The sequence below is a fragment of the Syngnathus scovelli genome, chromosome 17 (assembly GCF_024217435.2).
Source record: "Syngnathus scovelli strain Florida chromosome 17, RoL_Ssco_1.2, whole genome shotgun sequence".
NCBI classification, from domain to species: Eukaryota; Metazoa; Chordata; class Actinopteri; order Syngnathiformes; family Syngnathidae; genus Syngnathus; species Syngnathus scovelli.
This window is the reverse complement of record NC_090863.1, coordinates 8,590,602-8,614,858: the sequence shown is the minus strand read 5'-3', so window position 1 is coordinate 8,614,858 and position 24,257 is coordinate 8,590,602. Positions and strand designations below refer to the sequence as shown.

General features: G+C 44.1%; 7 protein-coding genes across 11 annotated transcripts; 5 read left to right on the top strand and 2 right to left on the bottom strand.

Annotated features, from left to right (window-relative positions):
* Window positions 1–5,846: 5,846 nt before the first annotated feature.
* On the top strand, window positions 5,847–8,795 carry cdcp2 (CUB domain containing protein 2). Its single transcript, XM_049748403.2, has 6 exons — window positions 5,847–5,910; window positions 6,059–6,139; window positions 6,297–6,644; window positions 6,709–7,050; window positions 7,129–7,485; window positions 7,561–8,795. Exons 1-6 carry the CDS (start codon window positions 5,847–5,849, stop codon window positions 8,046–8,048), a joined length of 1,680 nt encoding a protein of 559 aa, XP_049604360.1. The 3' UTR covers window positions 8,049–8,795.
* On the bottom strand, window positions 8,094–9,318 carry tceanc2 (transcription elongation factor A (SII) N-terminal and central domain containing 2). The gene is made up of 4 exons (XM_049747938.1): window positions 9,102–9,318; window positions 8,875–9,016; window positions 8,545–8,738; window positions 8,094–8,416 (listed from the first exon to the last, which is right to left on the bottom strand). The coding sequence occupies exons 1-4, from the start codon at window positions 9,198–9,200 to the stop codon at window positions 8,228–8,230; spliced, it is 624 nt and encodes a 207-aa protein (XP_049603895.1). The 5' UTR covers window positions 9,201–9,318; the 3' UTR covers window positions 8,094–8,227.
* Window positions 9,319–9,764: 446 nt separating this feature from the next.
* tmem59 (transmembrane protein 59) lies at window positions 9,765–12,465 on the top strand. Of its 2 annotated transcripts, none has more exons than XM_068653542.1 (8): window positions 9,765–9,991; window positions 10,101–10,206; window positions 10,379–10,473; window positions 10,965–11,117; window positions 11,208–11,253; window positions 11,343–11,442; window positions 11,687–11,804; window positions 11,927–12,465. In XM_068653542.1, the coding sequence occupies exons 1-8, from the start codon at window positions 9,842–9,844 to the stop codon at window positions 12,083–12,085; spliced, it is 927 nt and encodes a 308-aa protein (XP_068509643.1). In that variant the 5' UTR covers window positions 9,765–9,841; the 3' UTR covers window positions 12,086–12,465. The 2 variants fall into 2 exon arrangements, with proteins under 2 accessions (XP_068509643.1, XP_049603856.1); XM_049747899.2 differs by having other exon boundaries at window positions 9,766–9,991; window positions 11,322–11,442.
* A 64-nt stretch (window positions 12,466–12,529) lies between these two features.
* Window positions 12,530–14,858, bottom strand: lrrc42 (leucine rich repeat containing 42). Its single transcript, XM_049747841.2, has 7 exons — window positions 14,305–14,858; window positions 14,023–14,154; window positions 13,830–13,951; window positions 13,590–13,675; window positions 13,408–13,521; window positions 13,256–13,340; window positions 12,530–13,181 (listed from the first exon to the last, which is right to left on the bottom strand). The coding sequence occupies exons 1-7, from the start codon at window positions 14,709–14,711 to the stop codon at window positions 12,904–12,906; spliced, it is 1,224 nt and encodes a 407-aa protein (XP_049603798.1). The 5' UTR covers window positions 14,712–14,858; the 3' UTR covers window positions 12,530–12,903.
* A 379-nt stretch (window positions 14,859–15,237) lies between these two features.
* Window positions 15,238–18,654, top strand: yipf1 (Yip1 domain family, member 1). 4 transcript variants are annotated; one of them, XM_049747906.2, is made up of 10 exons: window positions 15,238–15,327; window positions 15,574–15,672; window positions 15,871–16,010; window positions 16,108–16,188; window positions 16,331–16,418; window positions 16,505–16,621; window positions 16,746–16,912; window positions 17,028–17,210; window positions 17,416–17,510; window positions 17,685–18,654. In XM_049747906.2, exons 2-9 carry the CDS (start codon window positions 15,639–15,641, stop codon window positions 17,497–17,499), a joined length of 894 nt encoding a protein of 297 aa, XP_049603863.1. In that variant the 5' UTR covers window positions 15,238–15,327; window positions 15,574–15,638; the 3' UTR covers window positions 17,500–17,510; window positions 17,685–18,654. The 4 variants fall into 4 exon arrangements, with proteins under 4 accessions (XP_049603863.1, XP_049603860.1, XP_049603861.1 ...); XM_049747903.1 differs by having other exon boundaries at window positions 15,244–15,412; window positions 15,560–15,672; XM_049747904.2 differs by having other exon boundaries at window positions 15,246–15,412.
* A 112-nt stretch (window positions 18,655–18,766) lies between these two features.
* Window positions 18,767–19,883, top strand: zgc:113691 (uncharacterized protein LOC503529 homolog). Its single transcript, XM_049747917.2, has one exon. The coding sequence runs from the start codon at window positions 19,048–19,050 to the stop codon at window positions 19,774–19,776; it is 729 nt and encodes a 242-aa protein (XP_049603874.1). The 5' UTR covers window positions 18,767–19,047; the 3' UTR covers window positions 19,777–19,883.
* A 273-nt stretch (window positions 19,884–20,156) lies between these two features.
* ndc1 (NDC1 transmembrane nucleoporin) lies at window positions 20,157–24,240 on the top strand. The gene is made up of 18 exons (XM_049747751.1): window positions 20,157–20,314; window positions 20,717–20,837; window positions 20,905–21,006; window positions 21,082–21,256; window positions 21,320–21,446; window positions 21,517–21,625; window positions 21,840–21,891; window positions 21,967–22,099; window positions 22,185–22,277; window positions 22,351–22,432; window positions 22,514–22,681; window positions 22,779–23,030; window positions 23,100–23,212; window positions 23,305–23,355; window positions 23,427–23,490; window positions 23,565–23,665; window positions 23,830–23,990; window positions 24,063–24,240. The coding sequence occupies exons 1-18, from the start codon at window positions 20,276–20,278 to the stop codon at window positions 24,124–24,126; spliced, it is 2,007 nt and encodes a 668-aa protein (XP_049603708.1). The 5' UTR covers window positions 20,157–20,275; the 3' UTR covers window positions 24,127–24,240.
* The last annotated feature ends 17 nt before the right edge of the window (window positions 24,241–24,257 follow it).

The following is a 24,257-nucleotide window of genomic DNA, read 5'->3' as shown; positions in this document are numbered from 1 at the left end:
AAATAAATAAATAAATAAATAAATAAATAAATAAATAAATAAATAAATAAATAAATAAATAAACCGCTCCCTTACCTTGCCTGTATTAGATTGGGCCAATCTATGTGGGGGGAAAAAAAATCATATTTTATCAGTATTGCTTTTGAAGCAACAGGCATCCCTCCAGCGGTCCCACATTCCCTTCTTTTTGCCTTTTGGCACCAACAACACTAAAATATCCAGACAAAAACCCAGCTGACAAGCAGAAAGATGCGTCTATTCAAGGCGCGTGCGTGGGTGCTGATGACTTTGGCCGACTTGAACGTTCTGTCACATCCCATCGCGCTCGCTCGCTCGCTCGCAGGTGCTAAATGCCATACCTCACACCTTCCTGACGTGTAAACATTTGAAATTGGTCGGGAAAGAAGGTTAATTATTCATCTTCCACATCGCCTGGTGACTTTTTATTTCTGTTTGTGTCACGTAAGCAATATAGATAAGACGCAGCTCGGAGCGAGTAAATAAATACCCGACTTAATTAGTATTCCTGCGGGACATTTGCTGTACTAAGGATCCTGTTTATCTTAGCGCGTTTGCACAAGCTCAGTCGAGGGCACGACACGTTCAAGGGCAAAACATTTTCCCCGACGTTTCTTTAGGGGACATGTCAAAGAAGGATTTTTAGCAAATTTACATTTGACTTTACTTCCCTTCTTTCTCAGCCACAGAGTGAAACATCAACTTGCAACTGAAAACAGAATATATTGCATTATTTTGTTTCAGAGTGACTCAAAAATGAAAGGCTTCATGTAATTTGTTCACCCAATAAAATGACATTCGAGTTAGATTCGCATGAGCTAAAGGAAATGTCAAATGAGACACGCTTGAAAACATGCTAATGCAACACATTTATCTTTTTTGGACCTTTATCAACCAGGAGATGAGCTGCAAAATGTTTCATTCCGGTGGACGTAAAAGGCGTCTCTTCATTTTATTTACGTGTCACGGACACTGCACATTAATCAACATTAGAGTGCAAAGACGATTGAGTCGACTTCGTTTTCCATCTCCCAGGCACCTTTACAGAAACTAAAGATGAAGAGGCTCTCGTATTAATTAATGTGTCTGTCTTATTTATTGTTATAAATGGAAGAGAGAGGAAAAACTAGTGATTTAGTATATGCTTAAAAAATATATGCCAGGATGCTTATAAAGCTCTTAGCCTGTAAAAAAAAAAAATCTGCTATGTGCCCGGCATTAATGGAACTGCGGCCACCCACCACAAAGCAGCTGGCCTGTTGAACATTCCAATCTGTTGGCGTTGGCAACCACGCCGGCGGCCTTTTTAGCTAGTTAATTAGCATTTGGGACCACCTAGCACCAAACTTTTACTTCCTCACCCAAAAAAAACACATGAAGGTACTTCCATCCTAAGGGTGACGTTATTTATTAACCGGTCACGGAGTTCTTAATAATAGTCTTAAATTGCAATAATATATGGAATTTCACATGTCCTAGAGCGCTGTATCCTCCGTCAGAACGTGGCGTTGGCGGTTTCAATTTCATTTAGCGCCATTAGAAATTCATTTCCCAGTAAATGACTTTCCCTCAAGACGTTCCCACATGACCTACATTTTTCTTCTTTTCCGAACTCAAGTAGCTTCTCTTCATCATCACCATACATGAATCCTAAACAGCTCATTCTTAGCAGAGCACCGGCTTATTATTATTGAAGCTTGTGGGGTCACGGGGGGGGGATTCAAGAGACCTTGTATATGATATATATAATATATATAACACCTGTCATAGTTTTGCACTGATGGATGTACATTACTCATAATCAACCATCTAATTGCTACTAACCATCGTCTACTCATTTCCACGTCTGTGCACAATTCATCAAAGTCACAAGGTAGTTTCCATGAGCGTGAATTCCGGTTCCAGCCAGGTGTGCACGGCTTATTCTCCGTGATCCGACACTCGGGTTAAAAGACTGATGACAAAAAGCCGAGGAGGCGTCGACAACTGAGCTGACATGTTTCACTTTTAAGCGTGAAATGAACATCCGCAATGTTCGTGTCCATGCCAACAAGACTTAATAAGGAAGGTGATGTAAGTTTTTTTTTTTTTTTTTTCCAATTTCCTGCTTCACTGGGCATCCTATGGAGACGATCTACTTTTTCTGGGCAAATATACACCCCAGCTTGATATCGGACCTAGAATGCAACACATAGTAGATATGTGGATGCTGACCAAAAAAATAAATGAAGTCATCTCCCGAGGCCCGGTTACAGACCATCGACTCTGAAGAAAAAATGGGACAAGGGTCATCAAATGAATAGGAAGAGATCAAATAATACTTTCCATCTTGGAAACGCTTTTCCAAACTGTCCATTTTGTTTTTATAATTAAATAAATATATATACTTGCAAAGGTTTGAGTCTTTTTTTCTTCTTGTTTTGAGGATTTTTTTTCTAACGTGTGGGATTTTGGATGGTGGAGATCGAGGTTGAGTGAGATTTAAAGTGACAGCCGTTTGAATCCTAGCTTCCCACACACATGCGCGCTTACCGCTTTTGGTGTCTTTTTCCTTGACACTTTGGGGGTAATCCTTGACCAAAGGTGTTTAGATACATTCAAGAATTTTGTGATTTTGCCATAGCCACAAATTTACCCCCCCCCCAAAAAAAAACTGAAATTGCTTTTAGATTCATAATTAAGAAGTGTTTCCTTAGCATTGTTTACCGTACATAACGCCTGCTAATATTTTCCGCGGCGTTTGACGATCTCCCAGCTGTTTCTTCACGCAGCATGCAGGCAGGCAGGTGGATTAGTTTTGCTTTTGTACAGTCTCAATGTACAAACACGTGTTTTGTTTTCACAGGAAAATATCTGCTGGATTACTGCTGCAAAGCCTAGTCTAATGAGCCAGGAAATGTCACTCAATAATACGGCTTGTCTCGTATTTGGGTGCAGTACGTTTTGGTCAGATTACCAGAGAAGCACCAGCACCAATCATGCATATTCGCCCCTGGTGGTGATTTCTTATGTATTTATACTGACACACACACATATTTATATATATTTATATACACAGTATGGGAGTGCAATAATTGGTGATGTATGTGGACAGTGTGTGTATATGCAGCATGGTGGCTCCCCTGAGAGTTTCCATCTATTGGGAAGTGACAAGCATATTGACGCCCACGGGAAATCATGGGAAGTGAATATATTAGTGAAAACTTTATGAACTGTGCAGACTCAAACGTCATGTAAAAAGGAGTTATGGAGTTATGGTTAAATTTAAAATAAAGTAAGGACTGTCAAGTAAAGTAAAATGGATACACAATACAGCTTCACATACAATTTAAGATTTTATTTTAATGGAAACGGTTGTACAGGAGAAAATGAAAGAACAGTAATTCCTCGTTTATCGCGGATAATTGGTTCCAAAAACCACCAGCGATAAGTGAAATCTGCGAAGTATGTTCACCAACAAGAAGTACTGGCAGGCTAACGAGTTAGCGGAAAGATGCTAATTCGTGATCGTGCTAACACGCGAAAACGGATTTCTAAAGGAATGTAAACGAACATTTGGAGCAATACTACATTGTCCTGAAGGTTAGACACATGTTTCCTCAATTTAGAAGTTTTATTTTGACTTTTAAATGTTCTTTTTAATTTGGAAAAAAAATCCGCGATGTAATGAAGCCGCGATAGACGAAACGCGAAGTAGCGAGGGATCACTGTATTACCAAGTTAGCATACTCTTGCTAATATGCAAATAAGCATTCCTTATTACTGCAAAGCCCACCCAAAAAATAATGTAAGCGTCCAATTACTTGAACATACGCGTGTGAATATTCATGCAGAAATCATCTTGTGGCACATCATGATGCCGCATCGTGAGTCACGCCGGCGGGTGCCACTCAAAACCGCGCTGGAGGACTCACTTGCCGTGTCCATGTTTTAGTGGAGCACGCTTGACTGTAGCGTTGTTGTCGTCGCGTGAGCAATCAATTAACATTCAAATTATTGCCTTGCCTTGCCTTGCTCGGGAATCATTTGGTGATCTAACCCCCCAATTCCAACCCTTAATGCTGAGTGCCAAGCAGGGAGGCAATGGGTCCCATTTTTATAGTCTTTGGTATGACCCGGCCGGGGTTTGAATCCACAACCTTCCAGTCTCAGGGCGGACACTCTACTACTAGGCCACTGAGCTGGTTATTGTTTATTGTATGACATTTTGAAGACCTTCAGTAAAATTAAGGCCGACTTGTTTTTTATTAAATGAGATTTATTGTCTTCCTTTTGGAAAATTAAACTTTTTAAGACTTGAATTATTATAGTAAATTTCACTGCTTGTTGTCATTCCTAAGCACGCTTGTGTGTGTGTGCTGCAGTGGTGTGAGCTTTGGCATTTGCGGTCCTTTTGATTAACAAAACAAGAGAACTAATAAATAGCTTCTGTTGGCAGATGACATTTGACTAAATACTTCCCAAATGCGTACAATGTATGCGCATGAATGCAGATGGTTCCTGAATGCCTCAGATGACTTTTGCAGCTGAAAATATCAGCCTGAGTGTCACACAAGCACAAAGTGCATGCTTTTATGACACTTTGGAGAAACTCCTCTGCTATTTCTGTCTTGAAATGTTGTTTTGATTTGGCAGTCGTTTGGACTGCTGAGTTTCAAAACATTCCGGTGGTGTAGCAACACATGTAGACAGACAATATGGATGGATGGATGGATGGATGGATGGATGGATGGATGGATGGATGGATGGATGGATGGATGGATGGATGGATGGATGGATGGATGGATGGATGGATGGATGGATGGATGGATGGATGGATGGATGGATGGATGGATGGATGGATGGACGGATAACATACTGACAGATGGCTGCAACCATGCATTTCTAGTCGTCATCTCTTAGGCAGTGTTTAGTAAAATTCAATTAGGTTCCATTTGATGTTTGAGTGTATCACTCAAGCCCCCACCTTTGATTCATTTTGCAGCCATTTCAAGCCCATTTGTTTCTGGAGTATTACTCGAGGTGTGATTTAATTGCACCTCCCTCCCACCCGAACACTTGCCCGTATCTTTCCACAACACATTTCAACTGCTGCCCCGCCACATATCCGAATCCTTCAACAATGACGAGCTTTTCTTTCCCTCATAGAGGACGGAATTAAAATTCAAAGGCAGCAGAGGAACTTCCAAGAATTTCTTGTGTGCGTCTGGGTGTGCGTGTGCATGCGCGCGCACACGCACGCTTGTGCGTGTGTGGTGGGGGTAAAAAAAAAAAAAAAACACTTGACTGATTTTAATCACATTCTTATTTGTTTCAGTTTAGAGCTTGGCATGGCTTGTATGGAGCTGTGTGGAGAATTAAATAAAAAAATAAAAACCTGCCATTTTGTTATCATGATGCAACAGCGCCATCTTGCATGGGAAAATGACTATTACATATTCTGCATTCATTCATGAGGACGACGGGGTAAAAAATGCTTCTCCCATAGGAAATAATGTAAATTAAGCCAAATTATTCCCATCATAAAATCTCTATTAAGGGTTGTATAAATAAATTTGACTTGACTAGAAAATACTCTTTGTCTTTTTTATGTTTTTCCTCCACACTCTGTATTCTGTTCTCTCTCACTCACACAAACACTCATGGGCATTTTTTTTTTTTTTTTTTTATTGCTTCTCCAACAATCAGAACGGTGACATGAGGTGCCAGAGGCTGAGCTGCACTGTAATTGCTGAGGGAGTAAAGCACGAGGCAAATTCTGAGTATGTTCCAGGTGGTCGACATGTGTTCTGTGTTGTTGTCTTTCTCTTCAATGGTGGTTATTAAAAATGTACGCGGTCCCGACAAGCCGACCCCCTACGTCATTAAAATTTAGTGACAGTATAGCCTCAGGTGAGTTTCAGGTTGGGGATGAATTTTTTAGGAGCTACACAATAGATAGACAGCTGAGTGCTCTGGCCTGTGTGTACGCCTTCATCATCATGCTACTTCTTCTGCTGCCGACGTGGCGTTTTTAAAACCAATGTTGACTTTACGTGAGACAAAAAGTCTAAGATGACGCTCCGGGTGGCTCCGCTTGTTTATTTCATGCTGCTTGTCGACACAGCGGCGGATCAAAAAGGTGAGTTTTTTATCACAGCTTGCACACACGTTCTACAAGGTTGCACCTGCATGTGCCACTTTAGGATTTTAATGCGTAAGATGAATTCGGAGGTTAAATGCAAAAAATTGTAACCCAAATGAAAACTATATACATTCGGTTCATTTGATCTTTAAAGGTGTTAAATGTGGCGGCATCCTCTCGGCGGCGTCCGGCAACCTGTCCAGTCCAAACTTCCCGGGCCTTTACCCGTACAACATCCGCTGTTCCTGGCTCATCGTTGTGCCGGAAGGTTCCTCGGTGCTGCTCACCTTCCAACACTTTGAACTGGAGTACCACTCCAGCTGTGCCTACGACCATGTTAAGATCTACAACGGTGTAGCCGGCGATGAAGGCAACCTTCTGGGCACCTTTTGTGGCGACGCCCCCCCGCCGGCATTCACTTCGTCCTGGAACGTCATGTCGGTCATCTTCCGCTCGGACCGTCACGTGGCGCACAGGGGCTTCAGTTTGGGCTACAGAAAAGGTATATGTCAGTGATAGTTAAGGAATTTTACTTTTTATTTAAGTGGACTCTCTTTTTCTTGCAGATATGTGCGGCGGGGTGCTAACAGGCCTTTCAGGCGTTATCTCCAGCCCGGGTTACCCCGCGGAGTACAGCAACGATGCCGACTGCTCGTGGCTCATCCACGTCTCCAACAGCAGCGCCGTCACGCTTCTCTTCCTGGATTTCCAGATGGAAAACAATGAGGGGTGCCATTTTGACTACGTGGCCCTGTTTGACGGCCCCACGGTGGCGCACCGCCACCTGGGTACGTACTGCGGGGCCAACAAGCCTCCCACCACCGTCACCACCACCAGCCAATTGCTGCTCGTCTTCAAATCTGACTTTAACATCGGGGGGCGGGGCTTCAAGGCCTATTACTACTCAGGTAGGTCATTTTGTAGCTATTCCAAAATGTGTGCAATCTCTGGTTTAGAAGGTCAAGTTGTTCCCCGCGTGTCCGTAGGCGAATGCCAGCAAGTGCTTTCGGACGTGTGCGGCAACTTCAGCAGCCCAAATTTCCCGCAGATCTATCCAAACAACATCAACTGCCACTGGAGCATTTCGCTGGCGGCTGGCTACCGCATCAAGCTCTTCTTCCCCGTCATGGACCTGGAAGGCCGCAACAGCCTCACGGATGAGTGCGACTACGACTGGGTGGCCGTGTACGACGGGGAGCGGCAGTCGGCAGACACGCTCCTCGGACGCTGGTGCGGCGCCGAGAGGCCGTCGTCGCTCGTCTCCCGGGGCAACAAGATGTTGGTAGTGCTGAGCACCGACAGGGATGAGGCGCACAGAGGCTTCACTGCTTCTTATCTTGGAGGTATGCTTGACTGGCTACCAAATACGTAGTGTCTATTTTTGTATCATGTTACCAAAGTTGCATGGCCTTCCGTAGTGGTGCCCGTCAACGTGAGTTGCACCAGGTCAGAGTTCACCATCCTAATACCCCAGCACTCGTTACCCCAGTTGGACCGCGAACGCATCTACCTAGGCAACCCCACGTGCACCGCCCAGCTGACAGCCACTTCTTACAAGATCCTCGCCCAGTTCGTCAACTGCGGCACGGCCAGCCAGAAGCACCGTAACGTCACCATGCTGGTCAACAAGCTCTACATTGACTTTTCTGACGGCGAGCGGCGCAACGTGCAGGAGTACAAAGTGCAGTGTGACGCCATGCGTAAGGTGGCCTCGGCGTCCATCGTCTCGGCCGAGGAGCGCCGGCTCGAGCGGGAAGCCGTGAGTGGCGAGGCCTCCGCCGGAGGGGGCGGGCTGGGGCGCGCCGACGTCGAGCCCCACGACCTCAGCGATATCGTGTTCATTAGTATCTGCGTCCTAGCTGTCATCCTCATGGTGATCGCCATCGTCTGGCTCGTGTTGCTTTAGCGGCCTATGCTCGTTCGTAAAAAATTGTCTTTTTATAACAATGCATCCTCCAAATGTGTGAAAGTTTATTTTTAATTCACACTTTCAATACAGTATAAAAACAAAGCATAATTAAGAATAAAAAGAAATACATCACCAATCATAAATTGCATATTTACATTCAACACAACATAAAAAGCTTATCGCTTATACTTGGACACCAGCTGGGCAACCGAGGCATGATCCCGCTTTAGCTTCGCTCTGAGCTCAGGCTGCCGTTTGAAGGCGAACACCAGCGTCCGTACTGTCCTCCGATACGAGCCGCTGACAAGCCGACCGCTCTGGTGGAACACTTCCCTCTCAGTGTTGTCCACCAGGCCGCAGTCCTCCTGGCAGGCAGGAGTGGAAATACATACAAAAAGGAACAAATGCTCAGTTAACAGTTGCACCACGTGGTTGGCGAAGATGGAGGAGAAAAATTGATGCACCGTCCTCAGAAGATGATGCCAGCCCTCACCTTGAGCTCCAGTGCTTCAGCCAGAAGTCTCCTGGCATTGCTCCTAAGGCCTTCCGATTGCTTGTCCGAGTGCACTTCGATAGACGGCTTATTGGAATTCTCCTCCACAAACGTCCTCCAGGCTGTGTACACTCCGGAAGCCGCCAAGCTCACTTCAGGCTCTGGGTGCTTCCGCAATTTGTTAACGGTGTGACCTGTGGTAGGCAAAGAGTTTTTTTACAGGTTAAAATAAAGTCAAGACTTGAAATAAATCTCGTCGTGTCATTATGGAAGACAACTGAAGTAGATGTTTAATTGCGAGTCCCTTCACAATGTTTTGCATAATGTTACCTATTTTGGTTGACTTCAGCACCTCCTTGGATGGCATCTTCTTGCTCAAAGCGTCCAAGGCACTCAGCATGTTGTCCCTGCTCTGTCCTGGCAGCTCCAGTGTGGATTTATAGCGCAATATGTCCTCAATGACGACCACCCTCTGTAGATAAAGTATTAGGTTGCTCATATTTGGGTTGTATTTAAGGATAGCATGCATGCAGAAAAACAACAATACAATAACCCACTCGTAAGGATTCTATGGTGGTTTGCTTGTAATTTTTCTCGGTACTCCTCGACGTTTTGGGCCTCTCTCCTTTAGGTAGCCGCACCACAAACTTGTCCATCTTAAGAGTAGCTTGATAAAATGTTCACATGAGGTTGGCACAGAATAAAATCATTTGCTGCTAAAGCTAGCCGTAGCTAGCAACACAGTGCTACCAATGTTGCATTTGATGTTATCGGAAATATAACTTATAAATACTATGGTTAAGTTATTGGAGTTGCCCGATATTTTTGTTTTATTCTTTGTGGTTTTATTATTCTGAATTGAATATTAAAACACATAGTGACTACTCCACGCTTAATTTTGATTTATTTCAGCGTGAAATTAGAATAAGTGTATATGCAACCGGCACGCAAAAAAATGACAATGAAAGTTAGGGACTTTCAAATAGTCATGCTGTTTAGGTTTTAGCTCTTTTTTATTTTATCAATCAGAATCTTTCTTACGCTTAGAGGCTATTTGATTCACGGTTCGTCATATCTTCCCAAAATAATCTTGGCATTAAACGTACTGAATTAAAAAATTCCCGAGTTATTAAATGCATCAAACTTTTCCGGAATGTCTCGCGAGAGCGACTGCTTGGCCTGTAAACAATGAGAACTCGTGAGAGGATATGTTCTCGCGAGGCCTTGATCTGATTAAGGTGGAAGAGGAAGCGCCCGTGTTTGTTTTGTTTGGGATCTGTTTTGAGCAACACACGAAATGGCGACTGCGTCTAGAATCGTATTCTTTTTGGGACTCTTTGGGACTTTGGTGGCAGCGTCCTCGGACGTGTTCGATAGCGTTTTGGGAAGCACGGCATCTTGCCATAGGTCTTGTGAAATGACCTATACTTTACACACATATCCGCGGGTGAGTAGTTTGCTAGCTTCAGTTGGATAAAAGCAGATTTTAGCCTACTTTGATATCATGTCATGATAGCGCATTTCAATGGGCGTTTTTTGTTTGTGTGTGTTCGCAGGAAGAGGAACTCTACGCTTGTCAGCGAGGCTGCCGTTTGTTCTCTATTTGCCAATTTGTTCGTGACAGTAAAGACTTGAATCGGACCTTAGCCGACTGTCAGTCAAGTAAGAGAAAATGTCCGACTTTATACGTATAATGTCACTGGGCTTTACATTCATCGGGTTCAAAGTCGGAGGAAATTTACATATCTTTTGATTCAAAGGAGAGTCACTTGAGCTTCAAACAGTGTTGCGTTTCCTTTGTCTCTTTGTAATCCTTTTTTGAATTCTCTTACAGCCTGTCACGAAGCCTACAAGCAGGCGATCGAGCAGTATGCATGCAACTTGGGCTGCAACAACCAGCTTCCTTTAGCCCAGCAGCGCCATGAACAGGTGCACACAATATGTCTGCCCTAATATGGAATTTGTCTTGTCAGTCAGGATCAATATGTTTACATAGGGAAGCTGATATCAAAAGCACTTTCGTATCACCTCTAAGCGCATCTTACATCGTCCTTAAAAAGAAATGGCTGACAATGCGTCTATAAATGACTTGTTAAGCATTCATGAGACTGCTTGTTAGATTTTACTGTCGACTGAGATTGCGTGAGATGAATTCTCAAATAAAAATATGCTACGATTCTTTATTTTTATTCACGACCGCTTTCACGTTCCCCAGTCAGGTTGCATCTTGATAAGCTACATTCCATTTCAACACATCTTGATAAGCTACATTCCATTTCAACACACAATTAAGTCTTAACTCGAAAGTCACCCCCCCCCCCCCCCCACACACACACAAATTTGTTCCGTCAACAAATGGGTCACAATTTTGTTCCGTCGACAAATGGGTGAATTTGAGTGCCTTCCTCTCATACGTTTAGCTTGAAGCGATGGTGCCGAGGATTCACCTGCTCTACCCGCTGATGGTTGTGCAACGCTTCTGGGAGGACATGATGAATCAGGCGCACGGCTTCATCACTAATACATGGACCTTTTATCTCCAGGCTGACGACGGCAAAGTTGTCATTTTCCAGGTGAGTGATGCTACGAGGGGAAAAACAAGAATATGGAATCCTGTGTGTTTGTCAGACTGAATCCTAATTCAAATCTGTTTTTCCCCTCAGTTTGAATCTGAGAAAGAAGATGATGCGGAGAACGTACAGACGACGTGTAAGCTCTTATTTTCAAGAAAAAAAATAGTCTTACTTGTGTGATGTTTTTTTTTGTCTCCTTTCAAGTCTCTGATGTGAATAACCCAGTTTACAAAGACTACCAGCGGACGCTCATCCAAGAGAGGGATCGTGACATGAGTGCCGACCACAGCTACTACAATTACAACATTTTCAGCTGCCTCTCAAGGTTTAATAACACATATGTATACTAATACTTATATCAAATGTACCTCAACACATTTTTTTTTTCTCGGAATTAACATCCAAGTCTTCGGGAAGCGGGGAAGGCTGCACTTGGAGGCAAAATCATATATTCTTCTTATATGAAGAAACAGGAACACAAAATTAATTAACTCTTATGGAAAGAAAAAAAATGTTTTGTAAATGGCCTGAAAGGACACTAAGCAGAGGTTGAAACATTTGCTCCTCAGGAACCCTTGGCTGCCAGGCTGGATTCTCACCACCACCCTGGTACTGTCTGTGCTGGTCCTTGTCTGGATCTGCTGTGCCACCGTGGCCACTGCTGTGGACCAGTATGTGCCGGCTGAGGTCAGTTGCTGTGAGACCTTTGGGGATAACTCTTGTTACTTTTAACAGAGCAATGACACACTAGATATTGTGGTTACTTTGACTTTGGAGTTTAATTTGTTACGTGACATTTTATTTTTCAGAAATTGAGCATCTACGGCGACAGGGATTTCTTCTCAACGCAGAAGCTAGTGCCGTACCCGGCATCCTCCCTGCTCGTCATCACCTCCAAAGGGCAAGAAGATGGCGAGGAGGCAGGGCCTCTACTTCCAAAAGTGAACCTCGGCCAGTCTGACGTCTAAAAAAACCTAAATGAGTGTGGTGATGTAAAAACTTTTAATTCCACTTGTGGTCGTATTAAGAAACTTTGTCAAACGTTTCTGAAATTGATTCCTTACGCCCCTTTCGGTGCTTTTCAAACGGGTTGTATGAAGGTACTGCAATGCCAATACAATCCGCCTTCTATATATTTTGCATTTGTTAGCATTTGGTGGCTGTGCTTATTTTATTAAAAGCTGTGACTTCTTTTGAATTGATTTCATCCAGGCACTCGATGTTTCAACTAAATGACAAATGAAATGCGAAAAGCTAAATTCGCTCACCTGACTGGTTCTTGTTGTCCCACTGCCATAAACTGTACTTGACAGATCTTAATAAAATAATTTGCTCTTTTTGATCCCAACAGTGACTGTGGGTCCTTCTGTTCTCAACGGAATGGGTGAAGATGAAGTGAACAAAATAACACAAACGGTACAAAATAATTTTATTTCTACGACCGCCTCACAGTTAGAAGGGTGCGGGTTCGGTAACCCTAACCCTCCCTGTGTGGAGTTTGCATGTTCTCCCCGGGTCCACGTGGGTTTTCACCGGGCACTCCGGTTTCCTCCCACATCCCAAAAACATGCTTGGTAAATCGTCCCTAGGTGTGAGTGCGAATGGTTGTTTGTCTCTATGTGCCCTGCGATTAGCTGGCAACCAGTTCTGGGTGTCCCCCGCCTTCTGCCCGATGACTGCTGGGATAGGCTCCAGCATGCCCGCGAGTCCCGTGGGGACAAGTGGTGGATGGATGGATAAAAGATAACTGAACAAAACAACTGTACAGTCCTTGCGACGATGCATCTCAGTATAGGTCCAACAAATCCATGTCGTCAGGCGTCAACACCGACGAGGAGGCGCGTTTTGTCGGCGGGCTAGCTGTCAAACCGTCACCGCACTTTTCCGACATCCGCTTCCTTTTGCCCGTTGCGATCTGGCAAGTTCTGTCGGAGGAGGCGCCGTCTGCGATGCTTCCCGCTGGAGGCTTGTAGAAATGCAGACGTTGCTTCTCAGGTGTTACAGCTTCATCGCGACACAACGGTGCCGAGTTCAACACTTCTTGGACAAACTTTTGCCTGCCGACTACAAAATGTAAAATTAATAATGGCGGTTTTTGAACTGCTCGTTGAAAGCAAAATGGAGAAATAAACACTTACAAAAGCGAAGCGCTGATATTCTGGACTCGTCGAGTTTCTTCTGTTTCGACATTTGCGTTCCGCTGGTTTCCCACTGATTTACAACCTTACACATTTGAATATGAGACATCGGTCACACAACAACAATTCACGAAAAACGTCAACCCTGTTACCTGCTCTGCCCATCCTTGTGTTTTACATTCTGAGTGGTCAAAGACATCCAGCGCCTTTTCAGAATAAGTCAGGCCCAGCAGCTCCCACGTGCAGGAATTAAGTCTTGCGCTAAACTGCAAAGGACAAAATTATTTTTTGTTTAAGCTAAGCGCTAATACGAACTAAGTGTGCCCTCAAGCACCTTCATGCTGGTGCCAGATGCATCCAGTTTTTCAAGCTTGGGAAGGCACTTCAGGTAGCGGAGAGCCCTCTCAGAAATGGGGTTATCTGGATTAGAGAGATAATTGCAAACCAAGACTCGTACAGAGTGTAAAATCCGAAATGGCGACCCCAAGTGGACAACAATAATACCTGCGTCTCAAGCAAACGTGTCATGAGTAACTAGTTATTTTCATTCTTTCCTCTCAAAATGGGAACTTACGTGAAACATCCAGGCACTGAAGACAGTCCAGTCCTTTCTTCATTATTCTCACAGGCGCCATCAGTCGCCGCAGGCCATCATCCGACAGGCCGTTGCCACCGATGAAGAGCTGACTCAAGCATCTACAAGAGGAGAGAAGGCCGAAAACAAAATGATGGGCACATCGAGCCTTGACCCTAGGGCAGTTTATCACCTCGCAAGTGAGGCCGACGTCAGGTGCTGGAATATCTCATGGTTGTCGCCCAGTCGGCAGCCGAACAGGTCTAAACGTTTCAAACTGTGGAAGGTCTTGATGTCAGCCATACGCTCGCTCAGTAGAGGAAACCTGAGGCACACAAGGATCACATCATGTAAACTTCATCCACCATGAATAATCTTAGGAAAATTTGAAGGTCATCAAAGGACCCTGATACAAATTTGTAGCCCGATAACATCTAATACCGACACTCAAGACAAACCGAAGGGTGGGTCAGACCTGTTCCTGAGGCAGAGGGAACCGAGCACCGTGTCGCCATAGGCGTCGCCGAAGAGCTGCAGAACTTTGGGGGAGACTTCCTGGTTCAGAAATACACGGTTTTCCTTCGCGGAAGCGAACAGCCTGTCCCCGATCTGTTCTGGGAAGCCCACCAGCGAGTCCACGTGCTGCACGTTGCACACCACAAAGAGCAGCGTGATGTCAAACAGTGACTTGCTGCTGTAGCGCAGGCTGCCCTCCGCGTTGTACGTGGACACGAAGTGCTCCTTCCGAAGTACCAGCGGGTTGGTCCGCCGACAGGATGAAGACGGAGACGTGGAGGAGGCCATCACCGGCCTCCAGAGCATGATGTCGCTGACACGACGCAGGTGGCCTCTTTCTCGTACGTACACGCTGCTGGCGTCCATTGTTGGTGTCGACCTTCACAACAACATCAAGTTAATATGTGTTTCTGTCCAATTAAAATGAAATAAAAAGGCACCGCAGTTGGGTGGCAGAGCCGACATTCGAATTGACTGGGGTTTGAGTGTTTTGCTTTTGTGCTGTCAAAATAAAAGCTCTGCGACGAGAAACATCACAGTTTTATCATGAACACACGTTAAAGACGACACAATCTTTCTTTGCCGTCCAAAACGTAATTAAATATGCCATAGTTAGAATATCGTTGATTTTTAAGTTTCAATTTGATTTTCTTTACTTGAATGACCTTTTCTTTTGAAAATTCACCCAGACGTCTGTTTTAGAAGTATGGTGTCAAAATAAAGGCTATTGACTACAAAAGTAGTTTCATCATAAACATAGAACAAATAATTAAAATAAATAGTAGTATTTTCCTCCCCAACTTGTATCTTCGTAGCCTTTCATTTAATCAGATTTTTATTAATGATTGAAACAAGGTAAATATCATTTTGAAAAACCACTAACAGGAAGTTGGTCTGTTTACAACGCTTAAACATCCGGGTCCTGCTTCCGTCAACGTAATCTAACGGCAGGGACACGATTTTTGTATCGTGCATGGTTAAAGTGAGCATTTTATTTACTTTTGTGGTCAAATTGTCCTCCAGACTTTCTCATACACAACTTAAAAGTACTGCTTATTTATTTCAACGTGAGTATATAACCTATCGTCCTCGTTTCTACAGTGTAGACGTGCTAACAAGTAGCCAAGTTGAAACGCTTGCTTGTTAGCGTGTTTCTTTATCTATTGCTATGGAAGACCCCTCTAAACTGTGATTTGTTATTAATTTCCTCTCAGTTTCCCCAAAAAAGGTACTCAGGACCTGTTTCGTTCCAAGTAGTAATCCGACAACTTCCTGTCTGACTGGTTGGCATAGATGGCGGCTGCGAACGACCCTTTTCAATTTCAAGGTAGGTGACGTCATTCGTCGTCAACTTTTGAGTCTTCATTGTTGCTCAAAAATGGCACAGCATTGCACATATGTGTGATATTATAGTGTTTTTTGTGACTTAATTGTGGTATTATAAGTGTGGCATGTTCCCACTGAATGTCTAGGTAACAAGTGGTGTAGCTGAATTGTATTTTGTCTTTTTATGTCACAATTTAAGAATTCGAAGAGAGCAATCTGCTAGCTGCTAGCGACTCAACTGCTATCAACATCGAGGATGATTTTATAAACCAGAAGTCCCTCGGTGGTTCTGTTCCCAGTGGTGATGAAGATCCCATGGAGGAAGATGACAAAGCTGAGGCAAGATTCTGGTTATATTTATATGTGATGATTATTATGTTGTTGGGGGATTTTAATTCAATAATGCTTCATTTTAATAATTTATTGTACATTCTAGCTTCTCTCAGGGGAGAAGAAAAGCCCAGCTTTCTGGACTTTTGAGTACTACCAACAGTTTTTCAATGTTGACACACGGCATGTAAGTATTGTAACTGAAACCACAAAATGTGTTGTTTTGTATTAATCAAAAACATCTGTAAATGTAAACTAGGCTGAGTGATTTTCAACTCACGGGACAGTCAGAAATAAATGGAAGTCCTATCAAGTGACTTTTATCTCAGGTGACGGAAAGGATTGTTGGCTCCGTGCTGCCTTGGCCGGGAAAGAACTTCATCCACGTGTACCTTCGCCGAAATCCCGATCTCTACGGTAAGCATGGAAACGCACATCTATTTTCCAATATATAAATTTACACTTTAATCTGATATTCCTAATACGCTCATGACTCCTCTCAGGACCGTTCTGGATCTGCACCACTCTTGTGTTTGCCATCGCCATCAGTGGTAACCTCTCCACCTTCCTGGTGAACCTGGGCAAGCCAAGCTACAGGTACACACCTGAGTTTGGAAAAGGTAAGCACCAAAAAAGAACTCAGCTCCACAAAGTCAAAGCTTGACCAAAAAATGTTACAAGTGCCCCTACTTACAGAGACGTATATTCTCATAGCTTTCATGTTTTTTTTTTCCCCCACCCCAGTCTCCATAGCTGCTACAGCCATCTTCAGTTACGCTTGGCTAGTACCACTCGCTGTATGGGCTTTTCTGCTGTGGAGGAACAACAAGATCATGAACTTGGTCTCTTATTCCTTCATTGAGATTGTTTGTGTGTATGGATACTCTCTTTCCATATACATTCCTGCCGTGGTGAGTTTTACGTCCAAAGTTAGTCGCAGGACAGACAAATCAAAGTCCTTTGCAAATGTGCCCCATTTTCTCCTTCTGATCATATCTGTTAACTTGTTCTCATCGCCCACACAAGGTTCTGTGGATAATCCCGGTCGAGTGGCTGCGGTGGCTCACCATCGTGGTGGCGCTCTGCCTATCGGGCTCCGTCCTGGTCATCACCTTCTGGCCCGCCGTCCGTGACGACAAGCCCAATGTGATCGCGGCAGTCATGTCTGCCGTCGTGATGCTCAATGCCCTGCTAGCCGTCGGCTGCAAAGTAAACACGCACATACAGTGAACAGCCTTAAACCTCTCTCTCTTTTTTTTTTTTTTTTCCATCATTAGCCGTAGCTACATAGTGACTAGCTAGCCAGCGGGTGTCACATGTCCTATTACTTTGGCTTAATTGGTCCGTGCGGTTGATTCTAATACCTGCATGGTTGAGCTGCTGTTTACGTCGTTCTTGTTGTCCTCCATTTTAGATGTATTTCTTCAGCGAAAAAGAACTGCTGCCACCGCGCACCAATCTTTCGACGACACCAATGCTCCACCCGCACACGACATGAGTTGTTAGAAGGTACACCCTTTTTTTTTTTAAATACCCTTCTTTCACTCCCCGTGGCTTACTATTTCATGTCCTCGTGTTCGAATGAGGGCAACACCCGACACTGCACTTCCCTCGACATGATTTCTCCTCGCCAACGCAAGTGTTAACCTTGTGTTGTTGACCCCCCTCCCTCCCAAACTGCAGCGTCTCCTGTTGCCTTACTTGAGAGAATCGGGTTGCCTTCCGGCGATGAAGTCAAGGGCTGTGTGGATTTCACCTCCTAACCTACTTGTACGGGGGTACGCTTGGTGCATCGCTGCCAAGTATGTTCTTTGTAACGGGATGGGCAAGACATGGTGCTCTGGGTTTCTATTTAACGCCAAAACACAACCAATCTTAAAGGTGTTTGGAACGGCATCGATGACATTTTAGATGCCGTTTATTGTGGTAGTGTGATTCGGACAGTGCGTCCATACTGAACGGATGTCTGGAATTTTATTTACTGCTCTTAAGATACCATGTCAACAAATGTATGGAAGCTATTAATGTCACACTGAAGCAACGACAAACAAATATAAAATCAGTTAATTATAAGTCATGAATTTATGAAGAGGAAATGTACTGTAGCAAATAGCCTTGACAGTTGTCAAAGAACAGGGATGTAATTTTACAAGAATAAGTTTGTAGTATTATAAGAAACAAGGTTATAATTTATTAAGAATGAGGATCTGATTTTCCAAGAGGACTCGTAATATTTTTGTTGAATGACAACTTTCTCCTTGTAATGCTATAATATTGTAAATTAGTACTTTTTTTCTTGAAAATGCAACTTTATTCTCTAGACAACTTAATTCTTGCATTATTTCTATATATAGTCATTCTTTGACTATAACAACTTTGTTCTTAAAACACTTTTTCTTTTTTCCTCAGTGTGGCCCCAATACATTCGTACATAAAGCCCTTGTAAATTTTCACAAATGTTGCATCTTTTATTTAATAATTCATTTTTGCTGATTGACAAGCCACATTATTTAAAAATTTATGAATTTGCTGATGGAAATATTAAATTTATAAAAAATAAATTAAAAAAAAAACTTCCATCACTGTGACTTATCCTGTTTTAGGTATGAGTGATTTGGGCAGTCAGTTTAAATAAACACTAAGTCAATATGAACACCAGCCTAAGGACTCCTTTTTATTTAATCAGCTATAAAGTGCAAGAATCCAGTCGTTAATTTGCAATTTTTGAGAAAACAAACGTTAATATGGACGTAGAAGAATGTCAAGCATTCAGTCGATTTGAATGATTGTCTGTTTACGGGCTTCATTAAACAAATGGGAAAAGAATGGTGTCACTGGAAACATTGTCAGTGGGAGGGAAGCTGGCGGCCTGGTTACAGGTCATCCTAGCCACCAGGTTTGAGTTACACACATGAGCTCGGCACTAACCCCGTGAGGGCGAGATCACCCGCCTCAGTGTCGGGCTGCTCAAGCAGTTTTCGTGTGGATGGAAACAATGACTTTGTAAAAGGAATTTTGCAGTTGCTTAATTTTCATTTGCTGTAAGATGGCCACTGCCAAAGGTGACCGAGCATCCAAGTTCGAGACCTTAAGACTCCTGGAAAAATGCAGAAAGGAGCGGGATGACGCTGTCCACCGAGAAGGCATCCTGCGGGAAAAACTCCGGCAGTATGAGTCCAGGCTTCGCTCCACTGAGGCCCTGAAGCAGAAGTTCAAGACCTTGCTCGTAGACAACAAGGAGCTGAGGAAGCAAGTCAAAACCCTGCGTATAGATATTGGCCTGGAGTGCAGTCCCGAGTTCCTCGGCAAGACTACAAAGGACATAATCAACGATCTGCATGAGAAGGAACGTGAATGCGACGCCCTGATAGAGAAGGCGGCGAAGCTGGGTCTGACTGTGGATGAACTGACATCCGAGCTGGCCAACGCCGTCACGTCCAAGACACTGCTGGAGGAGCAGGTCCAGTCTTTGCAGCAGAACCTCAAGGATATGACCAACAACCAGCGGCGTCTGCTCAAGCTGTGGGAAGACAAGAGGGTCCAGCGGGAGCAGCAGGCCTTGCCCGCCATCACATTCAAGCCCGGGCAGAAACCCACATTTACTCAGAAGGCCGTTCAGACGGACATGTCCATCAGTGCGTCTCAAAAACTACCTATCAACGCCTTTGAGACCAAGACTGACGATGCAAAGACAGCATTGGATAGACCCAGTTTTACCACTTATCATCAGGATAAGTCTTTTATGCGTGATGAAAGTAAAGGGATTCACAACTAATTCATAAGTAGTCTAATAATTTATAGTAGCAAAATATTCTCCATTCAGGAATAATTAGTGGCAAATGCGTTTTGTCTATAAACCGCAAGCTTCTGGTGTTGGAAATTAAAGGCATTTACAACTAATTCCTAAGTGTCATTGTCTAGAATTAAGTAACCGGCCTCATGATTTAAAACGGCGGTCTTGATTTACGTATGCTTTTCAAAATGTTAAATGTAAAGTGTTTTAGTAATATGACAAAATATGCCGTTAGGTGTAAACCAATATCCGTACACGTGACAGACTTTTTTAAAAATAAATATATTAATCAAATAATGAATTAAGAAAAATAATAAATTAATGACATGACAGACTTTTAAGTCATTTTGAAACAGGCATGTATATGGAGACCCCTGTCGAGCATGGGTCCTTCCGGAGGTCCTTTGAACGAAAGTGGCGCGGCATGATGACAACTTGGAAGTTTTGACGAAGAAAGACGAAATAACGTGTTCTTTTCGCCATGTTTTCTGCGGATCAACGTTGTTGGTTTGTCCGCAAGGTAAGTCTCTGTGTCATATAAAAGCCCGACTTTTGTTTTCTTAAACGACAGGTGTTAGCTAGCATGCTAGCCTGTAGCAGCAACTCCTGTGTGTCAGTTTACATGAGTTATTCTGTTTTCTCCCTCCTTCTTCCTTTACAGTAATTTAATAAAAACAGGACAGGCATTTTTGCCTAGGAAAAGAAATATCCAAATGTGGCATCAGTTGGCATAAAGTTGTCTAGTTTATTTATAACTCCAATAAAATAATTTAAAAAAAAAAATCACAGGCACATAGTAAAACAAATTATCAACATCCCCTGGTCGAGACCTCCCATCCGAGGAAAAACCGAGGAAGCCCATTTTGGGAAGATAACTATGAATCAATAATATAATAGGAAAATCTTACCACCTTGTGTTTAGGTGATTTGCTGGAGGGCTGCAGACAGCATATTTTGGAGCGTCTGGCTGTTGCCACCCACTACAGCAGTTTTTGTCATCCTCAGCAGATTCAGCCTTCTCTCCCCAATCCAGACCCTATCAGGTCAGTCAGTCACTGTTTGTGTTTGTATTGAGCATTCTTATCAAATCAAAATGTCTTCCTCCTACAGAATGTTTGACCGTCATGACAAGCGGCAGTGCCTTTTTGTCCTTTGTCCTGCTGTGCAGTGTCACCATCATGGTGGCCTTCCTGATCTTTGAATATTATTCAGGTCAGTGAGGTTCAAATCAGATGGTGTGAATGAAATATTTTTCTCGTTGTCAATCTTTATTCTGGTTCTGCTTAGTCATCCCCACCGTCGCCTGCTCCAAAATTGCACTGTTGGGTCAGCTACTCCACCCACGTCACGTGGCCAACTCCCTGCTCCACTGCGTCCTCGGCGTTATCGTGGCCTGGTGCGCCGCCATCGCGATTGGGGGCCGCTACGAGATGCTGACCTACCCTTGCAGCTTCCAAGACGTGTAAATCTACCTTCCCGCAGAGCTTGAGAGTAGCTCATCGCTAACAGATCATTTGTCTTGCAGTCCTCCTCGGGTGTGTTTGAATGAGTACCAACTCATCCTTTTGCTGGCGGGCGGTTTCGTGGGTTTCTCCCACAACCTTTTTGGCGTCATCCATAACATGAACTATGTGTCTTTCCACACAGTTCAGGTATGTGTGTCATTGGAGATGTTTTGAGTGAATGTATAGTCACTTTTTGAATCCTCCCTTTTCTCCTCAGCAATACAAGTACCTTCGCTTTAAGGGTTCCTTGCCGCTGGTGGTGAAGTGCAGTGCTGCTCAAGCTTTTTACTCTATCAGGAACTACATTCTCATCTATTTCTTTTTGGGTAAGTTATTTTTCTTCTTGCTTGCGAGTGCACAAAATTCAATTCCCTGAATAATAAAATAAACCTACGATGATTTCAAAAGTAGGATTATTTCACAGTCATTTTGTGACTGAGACCTTTTGTCTGCCTGAGCTATAGAGAACAAGACTTTCCCCCTCCTTCTAAAGTGTTCATTTATGAACTTATGAAATAAAACCAAGTCTTTCTTTGACAGGTTACATCCCAAGAGAGTGGATCTGTAAAATGTTTAACCTTAACTTAAACAGGTCAGTGCATTTTGTGAACGTCCTCCCTCACACGTGTGTATCAATATTCACAAGTATCCACTGCCCCCTCTTCAGTTCCACCCACCGTCTGGACACCATCAGTGGGCTTGTGGACTTGTCCCTTCTCTACCACCTGTGGACCAGTGCCACCTTCCTGCTCTTCACCTGGTACACATCCTTGCTCCTCTTCAAGATATCTATCACGGAGGTCTGTGTGTAATTACAATTCTATGTATGTTGTGCCATGATTGAGCATGACGTGGTTCACATTTTATATTTCTCATTTCATACAGCGCTACAGTTTCCCAGTGCAGTCGTCGTTCACCGAGGAAGTTCACCAGTGTCTTCCAAGAGTTCTTTCTGACCCAGCGCCGGCTATTTTAAAGGTAGTCCATCAGCTTTCCTCCTAAGGCCCTTTGGCACATTTGCAAGTTGACTTGAAGTCTCTCCGCCCGGCAGTTCCTAGCCCTGCAGGACTTGGCTTTGCTCTCCCAGCACTCGCCATCGCGACGGAGCGAGGTGTTCAGCCTCAGTCAGCCAGGTTTGTTTCTGCTTGTTTGTTTAAATTCAAACGTAACATCGAGTGATTAAAATGGGCGACAACTTCATACCGCTCCATCAGGTGGACATCCTCATAACTGGATCGCCATCAGCAAGGAGTGTCAGTTGCTTCTGGCAGACCTGACCCAGCGTCTGGTTGCGTACCACGACCGCGTGGCCACCAACGGCAGGGCCAAGTCGCTTCTGCCGGGAAGCGGCGAACTGAAGTCCTCGTCGGACTCATCCTCAGGTAAATGGTCGCATGCGCTGAAGTTATTTCAATGATGGGGTGTCTTTTCTTTGGCGTGGCCATCTCAACATTTCTTCTGATCTTTTTAAACTTAAAGTAACCTCGAGTGCGGAAGATCTGATGAGTCCAAGAGCCAGAAACGTCCCGATCAAAACTCCAGATTCCGTCTTTGCCCGGAACGGGCCAAGCCCCATGACGGCGCCGTTCACCCCGCCCCAGCAGGACAAGTTTTTTGCCTCGCCCGCCCTATGGCCTCTCACAACGTCTGTATACCAGGGCTCGCCGTGGCACGGCTCTGTGCAGAGCCCCCATGTTATGAGGAGGGCCCCCAAACTGTGGTCCACCTCAGGTAAAGGGAGATGTGCAGATGGGAGCCAACGGTTAACTTTGTAGTCATTTTGCCACCATCTCCGTACAGATTCCCACTCCAGCGGCAGCCCCGTGTCGTCCCCCGTCCTGCTGCCCAGTCCCAAACAGGTTGGCTATCAACCCAGTCTTTTGACCCAGTTCCTCCACAACAGGAAAGAACAGGTACATAGGTTCTGCATATAAATTGCGGGAAACAAATAAAATTATTAATATTCAAGGTGTCCTTATTTAAACACTAACTCTACCCCGTCCAGGTTAAAAGCTTCCTGTCCAAGCGTGTGCTGATTGCGTATTTGTTCAACAAGGTGAGCTCACTGCGTCCAGTATGACTCTAGCGCTTTTTACGCAAATGCTGAACGTTTTCTCTATTTTGCAGCTTCCAGAAGCCTCCAGTGAAGCACTGTTTGCCGACAGCCAAGCCCACATTTGGGCATTAGAGGGTAAACCAAAAAAAAGAAAAAAAAAGTCACTTTCCTGTTCAATACTTTGCGTTAACCAAGTGAGTGTTTTCCAGGACTATCCTACTTGGTTCAAGCCTCCTTTACAGAGGACCACTTTGGCGTGGTTCAAACTTCCTTATCCAGCATCCTTAGCAGTATGCTGCTCCTGCAAGAGGTCAGATTTATACTAGCAGCATTTTTAATCCTGGCATTTTTATTGCAGGAATGTCTTAAAATATTTGTCGTTTTGACCACAGCTTCATATGAGTACAAAGGGGGAGAAAGTATTTTATTGTAAAGAAAAAAAAAGTCAACAAACAAAACACGGTTTGTCCACAGGCAGTGGACCGACACTTCAAGCTGCCGCACGCCTCCACCAAGCCCGTGCGGACGGCGGGTGGCATGGGCGAGCCGACTTACAAGATGCTGCGCTTCGCTCTCAGGGCCGCGCTCAAGACGGCCATCTACAGAATCACCACCACCTTTGGAGTGCACCTGAAGTGAGTCGCTATTATGTCAGCGCGACCGTCTACCTTCATACATGCTAACGTTTGATTTTTGCACCCCTGCAGTGCTGTGCCTATGTCCGCAGAGCACCGCAAGAGGCTGCAGCTTTTCCTGCACTACAAGGAATAACTTGAATATACATATTGTTACATTATGCTGATACCAAGCACGTTTTGCTTTTATCACAGGTCAGACGCCTGTTTGTACATACTAGTTTGTTTAAATAAAAGGTGTAAAAAGTCATCTCCGGATCTCAATGC

Excerpts from the sequence above, each read along its gene's own strand:
- cdcp2 (XM_049748403.2), top strand. The coding sequence starts at position 5,847 with ATGTACGCGGTCCCGACAAGCCGACCCCCTACGTCATTAAAATTTAGT. Across the intron at positions 6,645-6,708 it reads CAGTTTGGGCTACAGAAAAG|ATATGTGCGGCGGGGTGCTA; the intron begins GTATATGTCAGT and ends TTTTTCTTGCAG. Across the intron at positions 7,051-7,128 it reads CAAGGCCTATTACTACTCAG|GCGAATGCCAGCAAGTGCTT; the intron begins GTAGGTCATTTT and ends GCGTGTCCGTAG.
- lrrc42 (XM_049747841.2), bottom strand. The coding sequence starts at position 14,711 with ATGGACGCCAGCAGCGTGTACGTACGAGAAAGAGGCCACCTGCGTCGT. Across the intron at positions 13,952-14,022 it reads ACGTCGGCCTCACTTGCGAG|ATGCTTGAGTCAGCTCTTCA; the intron begins GTGATAAACTGC and ends CTCCTCTTGTAG. Across the intron at positions 13,522-13,589 it reads CATCTGGCACCAGCATGAAG|TTTAGCGCAAGACTTAATTC; the intron begins GTGCTTGAGGGC and ends TGTCCTTTGCAG.
- tceanc2 (XM_049747938.1), bottom strand. The coding sequence starts at position 9,200 with ATGGACAAGTTTGTGGTGCGGCTACCTAAAGGAGAGAGGCCCAAAACG. Across the intron at positions 9,017-9,101 it reads CCACCATAGAATCCTTACGA|AGGGTGGTCGTCATTGAGGA; the intron begins GTGGGTTATTGT and ends CTTTATCTACAG. Across the intron at positions 8,739-8,874 it reads GCTGAAGTCAACCAAAATAG|GTCACACCGTTAACAAATTG; the intron begins GTAACATTATGC and ends TGCCTACCACAG.
- ndc1 (XM_049747751.1), top strand. The coding sequence starts at position 20,276 with ATGTTTTCTGCGGATCAACGTTGTTGGTTTGTCCGCAAG. Across the intron at positions 23,031-23,099 it reads CAAACTGTGGTCCACCTCAG|ATTCCCACTCCAGCGGCAGC; the intron begins GTAAAGGGAGAT and ends ATCTCCGTACAG. Across the intron at positions 23,666-23,829 it reads GTATGCTGCTCCTGCAAGAG|GCAGTGGACCGACACTTCAA; the intron begins GTCAGATTTATA and ends GTTTGTCCACAG.
- tmem59 (XM_049747899.2), top strand. The coding sequence starts at position 9,842 with ATGGCGACTGCGTCTAGAATCGTATTCTTTTTGGGACTCTTTGGGACT. Across the intron at positions 10,207-10,378 it reads CTTAGCCGACTGTCAGTCAA|CCTGTCACGAAGCCTACAAG; the intron begins GTAAGAGAAAAT and ends ATTCTCTTACAG. Across the intron at positions 10,474-10,964 it reads CCCAGCAGCGCCATGAACAG|CTTGAAGCGATGGTGCCGAG; the intron begins GTGCACACAATA and ends TCATACGTTTAG.
- yipf1 (XM_049747906.2), top strand. The coding sequence starts at position 15,639 with ATGGCGGCTGCGAACGACCCTTTTCAATTTCAAG. Across the intron at positions 16,189-16,330 it reads TCAATGTTGACACACGGCAT|GTGACGGAAAGGATTGTTGG; the intron begins GTAAGTATTGTA and ends CTTTTATCTCAG. Across the intron at positions 16,913-17,027 it reads CCATATACATTCCTGCCGTG|GTTCTGTGGATAATCCCGGT; the intron begins GTGAGTTTTACG and ends CGCCCACACAAG.
- zgc:113691 (XM_049747917.2), top strand. The coding sequence starts at position 19,048 with ATGGCCACTGCCAAAGGTGACCGAGCATCCAAGTTCGAGACCTTAAGA.